Genomic DNA, 14,328 nt, shown 5'->3' with positions numbered 1-14,328 from the left:
TGTTGACTTTCAGACTAAATTAGGCTGCCTATTAAAAACTTCTGCTAGTACTCGTGTGTATCACAGTATTTAGAACCCTCTTACACTGTTGGTGGGAATGCAAACTAGTACAGCCACTATGGAGAACAGTGTGGAGATTCCTTAAAAAACTGGAAATAGAACTGCCTTATGATCCAGCAATCCCACTGCTGGGCATACACACTGAGGAAACCAGAAGGGAAAGAGACACGTGTACCCCAATGTTCATCGCAGCACTGTTTATAATAGCCAGGACATGGAAGCAACCTAGATGTCCATCAGCAGATGAATGGATAAGAAAGCTGTGGTACATATACACAATGGAGTATTACTCAGCCATCAAAAACAATACATTTGAATCAGTTCTAATGAGGTGGATGAAACTGGAGCCTATTATACAGAGTGAAGTAAGCCAGAAGGAAAAACACCAATACAGTATACTAACGCATATATATGGAATTTAGAAAGATGGTAACGATAACCCTGTATACGAGACAGCAAAAGAGACACTGATGTATAGAACAGTCTTATGGACTCTGTGGGAGAGGGAGAGGGTGGGAAGATTTGGGAGAATGGCATTGAAACATGTGAAATGTCATGTATGAAACGAGATGCCAGTCCAGGTTCAATGCACGATGCTGGATGCTTGGGGCTGGTGCACTGGGACGACCCAGAGGGATGGTATGGGGAGGGAGGAGGGAGGAGGGTCCAGGATGGGGAACACATGTATACCTGTGGTGGATTCATTTTGATATTTGGCAAAACTAATACAATTATGTAAGGTTTAAAAATAAAATTAATTAAAAAAATAAATAAATAAAATGAAAAAAAAAAAAAGCTTCTTATATAGGTGACTTTTTGCATGGGGGCTGTGCTGAGTCTTCATAGTGCATGCGAGCTTTCTCTAGTTGCCGCGAGTAGGGGCTACTCTTCATTGTGGTATACAGGCTTCTCATTGTCTTCTTATTGAAGTGGCTTCTCTTCTCATGGGGCACAGGCTCTAGGTGTGCAGACTTTAGTAGTTGTGATGCATGGGCTTAGTTGCTCCATGGCATGTGGGATCTTTCTTGACTGGGAATCAAACCCATGTCCCCTGCACTGGCAGGTGGATTCCTAACCACTGAACCACTAGGGAAGTCCCTATAATTGATTATTATATGTCCATCTTTTTGGCCAAAAATTGAGTCAAAGATAATTATTGAATCATTATCGTATATTCTGCTTTCCATTCAACACTTTAAAAACCTTTTGAGTAAGTGACTGAATAAAGAGTAGGTATTCCTTTCATTTTATAGATAAGGAAACTGATGACTTAGTAAGTTTAATAAAATGGAAAATAATAAGTGTTATTAAGGATACAGAGAATTGGAACCGTCATATATTGCTAGTGGGAATGTTAAATGGTGCAACCTGTGGAAAGGTTGACATTCCTTGAAAGGTTAAGCATAGAGTTATCATATGACCCAGCAGTTCTGGTCCCAGGCTTGTACACAAGAGAATTGAAAACACAGTTCATCCACACAGAAACTTATGTATATTCATAATAGCCAAAAGGTGGAAGCAACCCAGATGTCTATCCACTGGTGAATGGACAAAATGTGGTATATTGATACAGTGGAATATAATTAAGCCATAAAAAGGAATGAAATACTGACACCTGCTGCACCACAGATGAACCTTGTAAGGATTATGCAGTGTGAAAGAAGCCAGATACAATGGGCCACATATTATATGATTTCCATTTATATAAATTGTCTAGAATAGGATCCATAGAAACAAAGTTCATTATTGTTTTCTGGGACTGGAAAGCCAGGGATGGAGACTGACTGCTAACTGGCCCAGAATTTCTTTTTGAGATGATGGAATGTTCTGGAATTAGATCATGATGATGGTTGCACAACATTGTAATGTATTAAAACACACTGAATTGTACATTTTAAAATCGTGAATTTTATTTCAGTAGAAAAAATTATGAGAATAAAAGAGTTAAATAACTTAAGGTGATACTTGGCCAGACCCAAGATACAAACTCTATCTGGAAGCCAAAGCCCATCTGTGCACGCTGCCTGTGGTGACCTGTAATTATGGTTGGTCACCACCAGATGGTAGTATTTTTTGAACAGAAACGTGTCCAGAGGAACAATCTGTGGCTCTGTCCCACATTGCTTGTAGTTGTAAAAGATGATGGTCAAAATTAGGGATGAATTATTTTAAAAAATCTGACCCTTTTGTGTCTTCTGATTGAAATATATATACCACAACTACCCATGAAGCTTTTTGCCCCCAAATAACCAGAAGCAGATGAAGCCTTTAGATCTGACTACTGCTTTGTTCAGATTTGTAGGGAATAGAGGAACATGTTAGATGACACCATGGGGATACAAAATCCAGACTGTAAATATTTAGGATAAATGATCTCATTTTTCCAACAAATTGAAAAACTCCATTACACAGCGGGAAGGAGAACCTTTTAAAAGTTAAGAGGTATATCAACCAAATACCCAGGAATCAAATCCTGGTCTCCTGCATTGCAGGCAGATTCTCTACCGTCTGAGCCACCAGGGATGCCCTATGAAATATATCAACCAAATACAATGTGTGGACTTTTCAAACCTGATTCAAACAAATCACTGTTTTTGAGACTATTGGGGGAAATTTTTAGCCATTTTTAGAAACGTTAAGGAACTATTTTTAACTTTGTAAGATATGATTGTGACATTGTGGTTATGTTTTTTTTTAGAGAGTCTTTATCTTTTAAAATACGTACTGAAATATTTACAGTTGAAATGATAAATCTGAGAAATGCTTTAGATGAGTTTACACAGGAATTATAAATACAAGAGCAACATGTCCACTTTAATTCCAGACTAAATATTGCCTTAGGAGATATGAGACTTGAAAAACAATGTTTGTGGATCTGCTAGAGTCTTAGGGCCAGAGAAGGCAATGGCAACCCACTCCAGTACTCTTGCCTGGAAAATCCCATGGACAGAGGAGCCTGGTAGCCTGTGGTCCATGGGGTCGCTAAGAGTCAGACACAACTGAGCTACTTCACTTTCAGTTTTCACTTTCATGCATTGGAGAAGGAAATGGCAACCCACTCCAGTGTTCTTGCCTGGAGAATCCCAGGGACACGGGAGCCTGGTGGGCTGCCGTCTATGGGGTCGCACAGAGTCAGACACGACTGAAGCGACTTAGCAGCAGCAGCAGCAGAGTCTTATGGCAACTTAATGAACAGAGTATGGAATGTTTATGGGTATATGTATTTTATGCTAAAGGTCATAACTTGTGCTATTTAAAACTGAGGAGCAAATATCTACTGAATTGTGAAATCAATTCATATTATAAACAGGTTTTTTGTTGTTGCTATTTTATTGTAGCTGTTACTTCCAGATTTATATATTTTATTTGCACAGGCTCATTTCCAAAGCAGGAGCTATGGTCTTTTAAGAGGCTCAGGTTCATTTGATATTTTAAAATCATCTATTTGGAAGACTTTCTTAAGTTAATAATTGATTATCTTTAACAGTAACACTGCAGTCCATGCTATAATTAGTGGGTTTGCTAATGGCTCTTCCTGAGAGTGATAGCCTATAAAGCAGTTGCCTCATACCCCATTTTACTGACAAGAAAATAGGCACAGATAGGCTAAGAAACTTGTCCATGGTCCCAGTACACAGTCATTTAGTGACAGAGCTGCTTATAATAAAGATCAAAGCTGTCTGGCTTCGGAGTATTTAGTAGAGTTGTTGTAAAGATTCTTAGTTAATAAATGTAAGTCACTTAAAGTGATGCCTGACTCCATGTGTGTAATAATTGTTCAGTATCGTTAATATTATCGTTGTCATCATTATTTCAGAGAGAAATTCTAGTAGCACATGCATGTCTCTCTCCCGACAGGAGAAGTTCCACTCAATCTTCTGGTGGATCAATTGCTATGAAGCTTCTATACTTAAAAGTATAGAAGATAAAACATACATTTAAAAACATCAGTGTAGGACTTTTTGAAGTAATAAATCTTTAAATCTTCATGAAAACAATTTCGTATGTGTTTGAGTAAAGGTTTGTTTTCTGTTGAGAATGTAAGATAAATAAATTTTAACTGTTCCAATTCCTGTTGTAACAGAATTTAAGCAGAATGGTGGTAAGCCCTATCTCTCTGTGATAACGGGGAGAGGAAACCACAGCCAGGGAGGAGTTGCACGCATCAAACCAGCCGTCATAAAATACCTCACAAGCCATAACTTTAGGTGAGTATAGATTTCTGTTATCGATAATGGCAGTTGCCCATATGCAGATAATAAACACTAATAGTATGCTCAGAACAATTTTTTAAGGTAGTTTACTAAATTTAACCATCTGATTTTAGCCACAAATTCATGATTATGATATGTAACATCCTTTCTGGATTTATGATGTCTAGTAAACCAGAAATGAAAGAAAAATGGTTTGTTCTTGAAGTAATCATTTGAAAAAAACTATTTCTATCATAGATTTAAAATTTAAAAGAAAATAAGTATATTCTTTTTTTTTTATGTTATTTAAGATAGTTAGATTATACATATCATCAGTTTAGTTCAGTTCAGTCACTTAGTCATGTCCGACTCTTTGCAACCCCATGGACTGCAGCACGCCAGGCCTCCCTGTCCATCACCAACTCCCGGAGTTTACTCAAACTCATGTCCATTGAGTCGGTGATGCCATCCAACCATCTCATCCTCTGTCATTCCCTTTTCCTCACACCCTAAGGTTATTGTTTAATTCTTTTGAAAAGAAGTACATGTTTGTGGATTTTGGAAGAATTTGGAGCTCCTGCTAAAATGTGGTTATAATTTGTATGTATTTAAACTTTAGTGGAAATCTCTAGTCAGTTATGAATTTATACGTCTTCATAAATTAAGTGCCACTATTAGTCTTAGCTGGCAAATATGAAATGTCCTTTTTCATTAAGTGATTATTATTCAGTAACAGCCAATGGCAAGACAAGTTCAAGAAGAAAGATTTGTTGATGGATAGATTCCCTGAGGAATCCCAGTGCCCTCCTTCCCTTCTAGTTTCAGTTATTACAGCCTGTTTTGTTTATGTCATGTAATAAAATGTTTGCTATGTTATAGAAAGATATAGCATTAATTCTGAGCATGAAAACAGATGACATTTTAGGGTTACTTTTACAAAAGAAATAGGCTAGAACATTATCATATTGTAATTAATCGTCTGTTTTAGAGACTGGTGGTGTTTCTTTAAATTTCACACTGAGGGAGTTTCATGTTCTGATAAATCAGACTTACTTATGGAAATTTCTTCTTGGTGCTGTTATAATGCAGAGAGAGAATGTAATTCAGACATCATCATATCCTTCATACAGCTTACTGTTATTCATTAACATCAAAATCAGGCTTGAGAATTTTTAAAAATCTTAAATTGTAATAAGATTGCTGTTAGGAGTAATCCCCAGCCTTAGTCATGTATTTATTTTGACAGTAGATTAAAAAGAACACAAGCATAGATATTAGTCCTTGATTTAACTTAAAGGAGAGTGCTTTGATAGTGAATATTATGTTTAGCATAGGCACTTAGAATTGGTTACAAGATATATTTTGTAATCAATTTGAAATTTTTATCTTTAACTCTTTTTTCATTTTTGCAGATTCTCTGAAATTAAACCAGGGTGCTTGAAAGTCATGCTAAAATAAAACAAACATCCTTGACTAAAAAGTGTGAAGGTTTGTAGCTTAAAATTAGTTTTATTTGCAGTGATTTAGTCAATTTTACGTAAATGTATGTTTTATTAGTAGTGATGTCCAGTTATAAACAGAAAAACATGATGTTTTTCAAAATTCAAGAGACGTTTAATTTTTACTCAATCAAATGCCAAATATGTTATCTATTAAAGATATTAAAGAGAATTTTTATTGATTACCAGATGTCTAAGAAAATTATCAGCTGTGGTTTTAAAGATTGAAATGCTCTGATACTTTCTCAGACAGAAAATGTTAACCTTTATATTAATTGTTGTTTGATGTTTCATAAAGTCTTAAAGGCTTCTACGAGAGGTATTTAAAGTGCTTTGAGATCTAGTTGTAGTAGTACAGAAAGAAAGGAGATCTAACAGAAACCTTTGAGTGCTTTTGATTTCAAAACAATACAAAAAATCATTTTGCCATATTCTGCAGGAAGGAAGACACTCTGTTGTACTTCTTCTTTGTATATGGTTGTGATCGCTTACCTTTTGTTCCTTCTTTCTGGGTGTGTACATTTCCTAGAAGTTAAGTTGGGGTCTGAGATTATGGTGCAGTTTTATACCTTCCATAGGCAGACAAGTTTTCAAAGAAGGAGTGCTGCTGTCTTCTAGAACTGCTCCTAGTCTTATAGCACTGCCTGTGTAAATGATATTTATTGAAGACAGTACTAAAGAGCTATATTTTGTATTTGAGGCATGTAATTTCTAAACTAGAGAAGGTCAAAATCCTATTAACTTAAAACAGATATAGAAAACATTTTTAATATAATCATAAAAGAAATTCTTACAATTTAAAAGTTTTTTACCTTTATTTTTAAAAAGAACCAACTTTCTGAAAGGAAACTCACTGACATCTTTTTTCTTGGTCAGGTTAAAAAGCCCTGTTAGTATACTTGTCAGTTATAACTTCCTTTACACAAGTTTAGTGTGATAAAGTATAATTTTCCAATATGAGACGCTGGCTTAAATAAATCTGACTTTGGATGTGAAGGGTGTTTTCAACATATGTAGTTTTAGCGAACAACTGTATTGATTTTTGATAAGCTTAAAAATTATTTGGACTAGAGGTGATAGGATTTAGGATTGCGCTATTACTGAAAGAATTTCCAGAAGAACAGACATTTTAATGAAATTAAAATTCAGAAACATGTTTTTATATATCATGAAAGCATGCTTGTAAAAGAAGAGCCATATCATTGAATTTATTTCCATAAAAATATATGTTTGTTACTTAGAAATAGTAACTGATGTTGAAGTATTATTCACATTGTTACATTTGTGGTAATTTGTTAAAAATGCCAACAGTTTGGCATGTTTTTTGTGAGGTCTAGAAGAGTTGTATACTTGTTTAAATTGTTTTAAAAATAAAACAATTCCTTTCAACAACTTTAATTATAAAACTACAACTGTTAGTTAATGAAATAAAACCTTTCTGTGTATAAATTGATATGATTTAAGAAATGTGTATAACAGTACTAAAACCTAGAATTATTCAAGTGTGTGCAGCTGCATACTCATTTTCTGTGTTTTTATATTTCCTCATCCCAGTTTAAAAAAAAGACATCACTTTTGAGTGTTTCAACTAGACTTTACTTCAATATTAGTTATTATAATTATGATTAATATGGGAGCAGTCAAAAAGAACAAGAGGTGAGGTATTTTGTGGGCAGAAATCAAATGAAAGAACTTATGTTTTGAACTGTACCAACTCTAGTTTTATGCTTTATTTTGGTAAATCTAGGGCATTTCTTCTTAATCATCATTCGTAAATATATGGAGAAATATTGAGCATTATAAATGTTTTTGTAAAGTTGTTTAGTATCAAATTGGCTTCTATCCCACTATCTAGCATAGTTTAAGCAACATGTAATTATGAAAGAAAATTTTATAATGGCTCTTTTCTTGTTTTGCCTGTTTCTAAATCCTGTATGCCAAAGGTAAACAGAGTTTGAGGATTATCAAATTTTTCTCTTTTACTCATTTCTAAATCCTGTGTGTCAAAACTAAAGATAATGAGGGGCTTATCAGAGTTTTTGTGTATGTTTTGGTATATTTGTGCTAATATATGACTTACTAGAATGGCTCTTTGCAAAGTTATTAATATTTAAGAAATACAACAGCTCTGTAATTTTGGAAGATTTTAATAACAATTATATTCTTTTGATAGTCTCTTACCAGTATCTCCCAGGGGACGATGAGCACTAATGTGGAAACCACAGGGAAAGCGGGGTTGAACAGAAGGGACTCTTAACAGTATTTTCAGTCTGTTCATTTCCTTCCTTAAACAGGAGAAATGGAAGTATTTTGTCTTACATTTATTGGCTGTTCATGTATCTCTATATTATTTCAAGTTGAGATTTCTTCATGTATTAGTGTTTCAGTACTGCCTGAAATTCTAAGGCCTTTAAATGTGGGACATATTGTATAGTAGAAACCCTGACTTAACACTTTAAAGTGTCTTGTGTATTATAACACATTTTGGAGAGAAAAGCTAAATAATTCTGTTGGATTGTTTCCAATCCTTTATTTTGTCCTTTTTAAATTCAAGTGTTTTGTATGCTTAGAAAAAAGATATATATAATAGCAAGATTGCTTATTTCTGAGCTGGAAATTGGAAACTTTGAAACTCAGGAAATTGCTCTGACAATGTTTTAACTGCTCTCAATTTAAGAAAATGACAAAATGTATAAAAAAGACACAAAAATAATGTGTGCTGTTTTTTCCAATTGCTTTTTCATTGTGCAATAGAGGTGAAGTTTGATAATTTTTCTGTGTTGTGGTTAAATATTGCTTATTTTTATTTACATGGTAAAGAAAACAGATTTAAATGTTTTGTGTGGCCAAAAAACCTTGTCATTTAAAAGGTAAAGTAAGTTTAGGTAGAATTTATGTAAATGGTGCTTATTTTTAAATGTAATTCAAGTTTACAGTGTTACCTAATGTCTCTTTGCAAAATTTATTAGAGAAATAAGGCTAGAATGCATCTACATCCCGGAGAGTTTTTTATAACTTCACATTATATGATGACATTGTTTTCCTTAAAGTTGAGCAAATGACTTTTATGGTCCAAATGATGAAACCATTTATTAACATGTGATTGAGAATTAACCATGAGACTTCTCATTAAAATATAATATTGCAACTGTCAGTTGGAGAATATATTATAAGATTTTCAAACAGTCTATTAGAGACAAAATCCTTTTATTTGTACTATAAAGAAAATGTAATTTTGCTGTTAATTCTGTACTTTTTTATTGAAACTGTTTTATAACTTTGCTTTTAAAATTTCTTATGAAACCATTTGCAAATTACATACTTAATTTAATAAAATACATTAACCACTGCTCAATGTGAGGATATCCTTCATTTGGTGTGGTGGGGTTAGTGGTTTAAATATTAAAGTACATTTTTATGCATAACTTAATATTTAATATTTCACATGGTCACAATCTCCACTTCCCTCCTTCTCCCTCCATTCAAGCAGTTAGGCCTTTCTTCTTCCATTACTTTAGGGGAAGGATGTGATCAGCAGAAAGGAAAACCAAAGGAGTGTTCCTAACTTTCATTTGCAAAAGCCTACATGCTTAGGGACCAGTAAAGACCAGCAGGACAGACAAAAGGATGAGACAGAGGACTTCCATCACTCCACTCCACCCCATCCTCAACACAAAGAAGTTTCCTCCAGGATGACACCACACCACCCTTATGGTAGAAAGCGAAGAGGAACTAAAGAGCCTCTTGATGAAGGTGAAAGAGGAGAGTGAAAAAGCTGGCTTAAAACTCTGCATTCAAAAAACTAAGATCACGGCATCCTGTCCTATCACTTCATGGCAAATAGATGGGGAAACAGTGGCAGACTTTATTTTGGGGGCTCCAAAATCACTGCAGATGGTGACTGCAGCCATGAAATTTAAGAGGTGCTTGCTCCTCAGAAGAAAAGCTATGACCAAGCTAGACAGCGTATTTAAAAGCAGAGACTTGACTTTGCCAACAAAGGTCCATCTAGTCAAAGCTATGGTTTTTCCAGTAGTCATGTATGGATGTGAGAGTTGGACTATAAAGAAAGCTGAGCACCGAAGAATTGATGCTTTTGAACTGTGTTGTTGGAGAAGTCTCTTGAGAGTCCCTTTGGACTGCAAGGAGATCCAACCAGTCCATCCTAAAGGAAATCAATTCTGAATATTCATTGGAAGGACTAATGCTGAAGCTGAAACTCCAGTACTTTGGCCACCTGATGTGAAGAACTGACTCATTGGAATAGACCCTGATGCTGGGAAAGATTGAGGGCAGGAGGAGAAGGGGACGGCAGAGGATGAGATGGTTGGATGGCATCACTGACTTGATTGACATGAGTTTGAGCAAGCTCTGGGAGTTGGTGATGGACAGGGAATCCTGGCATGCTGCAGTCCATGGGGTCATGAAGAGTTAGACATGACTGAACTGAACTGGTAATTTCAAGGGAAAAGTGTCAAAAGTTTTTTATTTTTATACCACAACTTTTATTCTAATTTAAACTATTTTGCTGTTGCCAAAAAGGACTTCCCTGTAGCTCAAATGGTAAAGAATCTGCCTGCAGTGCAGGATACCTGGGTTCGATTCCTGGGTTGGGAAGATTCTCTGGAGAAGGGAATGGAGGTCCACTCCAGTATTCTTGCCTGGAGAATCCCATGGACAGAGGAGCCTGGTGGTCTACAGTCCATGGGATCACAAAGAGTTGGACACCACTGAGGAGGAAAAGTTACGACCAACCTAGATAGCATATTGAAAAGCAGAGACATTGCCAACAAAGGTCCATCTAGTCAATGGTATGGTTTTTCCAGTAGTCATTTATGGATGTGAGAGTTGGACTGTGAAGAAAGCTGAGGGCCGAAGAATTGATGCTTTTGAACTGTGGTGGTGGAGGAGACTCTTGAGAGTCCCTTGGACTGCAAGGAGATCCAACCAGTCCATTCTGAAGGAGATCAGCCCTGGGATTTCTTTGGAAGGAATGATGCTAAAGCTGAAACTCCAGTACTTTGGCCACCTGATGTGAAGAGTTGACTCATTGGAAAAGACTCTGATGCTGGGAGGGATTGGGGGCAGGAGGAGAAGGGGAGGACAGAGGAAGAGATGGCTGGATGGCATTTTTGGTGATGCTGGATGGCATCACTGACTTGATGGGCATGAGTTTGAGTGAACTTAGACTTAAAAAATGACTTAAAAATATTTATTTTCGGTGATGGACGTGAGTCTGAGTGAACTCTGGGAGTTGGTGATGGACAGGGAGGCCTGGCGTGCTGCGATTCATGGGGTCGCAAAGAGTCGGACACAACTGAGCAACTGAACTGAACTGAACTGAGCAACTAACTACTACTACTGTAGCAAATAGGGGTCTGCTTTTGAACCAGGATTAGCTAGGTTTATGTTTTCATACCATTATGTCTTTTGACTGATGTCACAATTAAGAATTGTGTCTCTAAAGAACTGTGTCTCTCAAGTAATACTTTAATTAATATTAAAGTCCTTTGAACTTTATTAAACTCCAAAATAGAATAATTTATACATTTAGCAAGGACTTAAAAATATTTATTCAATAAGTATTTATTGGATATTTGTTAATAGGAATACCAAGTGAGACAGAAAGAGCTTCTCTCTACAGGTATTTCATCAACTATTTTGTGTGTGATAATTTATATGGTGGGACACTTTTCATATACATTATATTTTAAGACTCAAGGGAAATTTATTACATAGGTGTCCTACAAAAGCTTAGATAGACTTGCCTAGTTAGTGGCAGAGGTAAGACTTCAACCTGGATTCTCTGACTCCTAGTATAGAGCAACTATATCTGTCTTAAGAGTAAGAATAATTGCTGAAAAAGAGATAATATCCTGTTATCCCCAACTGAGAGAGATGTGGCTCCACAGTGTATGTCTGTGAAAGTCTGTCATTTCTAAATCTGCCTTCCTCCTTTATCTAGGAGGATAAAGCTGCTATTATGGTTTTTTCCAATGGTAAAGATAAATTGATTTTTCTCTTCATTTAAAATTTCAGAAATATAAAGAGTCCAGGACTGATGGGCATCCTCTTTTCCATGAAGTTTTTGAGAATCTAGGATCCTTTTAGCTCATCACTGTAGCCGATCCAAGGAGGGCTCTCATTTTCCTAAAGCAGTATGGGTGGCTATAGCTCTAATCATCGCATCTATAGTCTTTTGGAGGAAAGACAAGAAGGGAGCAGTGGGCAAATGCCAGTGGTCTTTTGCATAAGAATTGTGGAAGCCGCCATAGAACACTTCCACTTACATCTTACTGGCCAGAACTCAGTTGCGTGGTCACATCTAGGTGCAAGAGAGGCTGGGAAGTTGTCTTTATTTCATACTACCATGTGTTCTGGTAAAATTTGGGCATTCTCTTGGAGGAAAAAAAATGTATTAAGGGAATGAAGCGTAGTCTCTGCCACATCATTTTTGATTATTGAATGCAAATAATGTGAAAATTAGTTCTTATAAATTTTTTTAACAAGTCTTTGTTGATTACTATGTGCTAGGAATAACAAAGGAACTCACAGTTGTATGTATTTTAACTTAAATATTCAAATAGTAACCAACATGGCTGATGGAATGGGTTTTCAGTTGATAACTGCTAATGCAATCACTTTTGATCTAATAACTCAATTGTGGCAACTAGATTAAGTATGTAAGTTATTTCTAGTGATACTGTTAATATATTTGTATAGTGACATTTGTGTTTTCTTAAACATTCTTTACCAGTGAGCCACAAGGGAAGCCCAATGTTAGAGAAGAAACAGGTAAAACAGCTAATTGTAAGCAAGGTTCTGTTAGACAATGAATCTTTCTAGTGGTTTGTTCTTTCTTAAGATAACTTTGGCTCTTCAGGATCTTTTGTGGTTCCATACAAATTTTAGGATTGTTCTGTTTCTATGAAAAATTCCACTGAAATTTTGAATGGGATTACATTGAATCTGCATTGGTTCCTCTCTGTAGCTCAGACGGTAAAGAATCTGCCTGCAATGTGCGAGACCTGGATTCGATCTCAGGGTTGGGAAAATCCCCTGGAGAAGGGAATGGCAACCCACTCCAATATTCTTGCCTGGAGAATCCCGTGGACAGAGGAGCCTGGTGGGCTACAATCCATGGGATAGAAGAGAGTCAGACACGATTGAGTGACTGACACTTACTGCCTTACATTGAATCTATAGATGATTTTGGATACTATGGACTTAACTCTTCTGATCCATGAGCATGAGATAATCTCTCTACTTACTTGTATCTTCAATTTCTTTCATCAGCCTCATACAGTTTTCATTGTACATACCTTTCACTTCCTTGATTAAATTTATTCCTAGCTATTTATTGTTTCTGATGCTATTGTAAATGGATTTTTTTTGTTGTTGTTTTTGTGTTCTCTTTGTTGCACTGTGTCTTCATTGCTCTGTACAGGCTTTCTCTAGTTGTGTGCGACAAGTGGGGGCCACGCTTCATTGTGGTGTGTGGTCTTCTCATTTTGGTGACCTCTCTCCTTGCAGAGCACAGGCTCTAGGCCCGTGGGCTTTAGTAGTTGTGGCTCATGGGCTCAGAAGCTGTGTGGCACAGAGCTTAGTTGCTTTGCAGCATGTGGAATCTTCCCAGACCAGGAATTGAACCCGTGTCCCCTGCATTGGCAGGCAGATTCCTGTCTACTGTGCCACCAGAGAGGTCCGTATGGGGTTGTTTTATTTTTTGGTGAGATAGTTCATTGTTAGTATAGAGAAACACAGCTGCTTTTTGTATGTTGATATTATATCCTACAACTTTACTGAATTTGTTTATTAGTTCTAACAGTTTTTGTTGGAGTCTTTAGAATTTTCTGTATGTAAGATGATATCATCTGCAAACAGACAAATTAACTTCCTTCTGCTTTGGTTGCCTTTTATTTCTTTTTCTTGCATAATTGCTCCAGCTAAGACTTCAGTTACTATGTTGAGTAGGAGTGGTGAGAGTAGGCAGTGTTGTCTTATTTTTATTTTTTGCCACTTGTAGGATCTTAGGTCCCTGACTGCTGATGGAACTCCAGCCTTTGGCAGTGTGAGATTTTACCATCGAGCATGACATTAGCTGTTGGTTTGTCATATATGACAAGAGTGATGACTAGTAGAGACAAGAGAGCAGAAACAGATCTGTGCAAACTATCTTTGTTGTAAAAAATTGATTAAAACATAATTGTGAAAATCATAAAAGACCATAAAACATGGTCCTGTGTTCTTAAGGACCATATATGCAGAAATTTTAACAAAATGTTAGAAAAATAAATCCAGTGGTATATAAAAAGGTTAATATATCACAACTATAAGTGAATTTTTCAGGAATATAAGGATATAATTTACCACATTAACAGAAGGGGGAGAAAAAAGGAAAAAAATTTATGATTAATTTCCTTGATACAGAAGTGAGATGTGATAAAATTCAATACTTATCATGGTAAAATATTTCAGATAATTAAGAATAGAGAATTACTTTAGTCTGATAAAGAGTATTATGTTAAAAGCACAAATATACTTAAATGTAAAATACTATAATTTTGCCTTCTGAG

The 14,328-nt window shown here is 35.9% G+C and overlaps 1 protein-coding gene across 5 annotated transcripts in view; it reads left to right on the top strand.

The window, feature by feature from the left end:
• The window catches only part of N4BP2 (NEDD4 binding protein 2), a 58,863-nt gene extending 47,591 nt beyond the window's left edge, over window positions 1–11,272 (top strand). For 3 of the 5 annotated variants that reach the window (XR_015165459.1, XM_086406063.1, XM_086406067.1), the window contains exons 16-17: window positions 4,145–4,268; window positions 5,666–9,102. Coding sequence is in view for 4 of the 5 variants with exons in the window: in XM_086406063.1 (XP_086262189.1) it covers window positions 4,145–4,268; window positions 5,666–5,711 (170 nt within the window). In the remaining variant the exon portion in view is untranslated. Of the gene's footprint in view, window positions 1–4,144; window positions 4,269–5,665; window positions 9,103–9,270 lie in introns of those variants that run through there. The other 2 variants (XM_086406066.1, XM_086406064.1) reach the window with 2 other exon arrangements.
• The last annotated feature ends 3,056 nt before the right edge of the window (window positions 11,273–14,328 follow it).

This window comes from Bos grunniens, chromosome 6 (assembly GCF_055505025.1).
Source record: "Bos grunniens cultivar Pamir isolate PY7600 chromosome 6, Bosgru_T2T1.0, whole genome shotgun sequence".
NCBI lineage: Eukaryota > Metazoa > Chordata > Mammalia > Artiodactyla > Bovidae > Bos > Bos grunniens.
The sequence above is the reverse complement of the archived record's forward strand: the minus strand, read 5'-3'. Positions and strand labels throughout refer to the sequence as shown.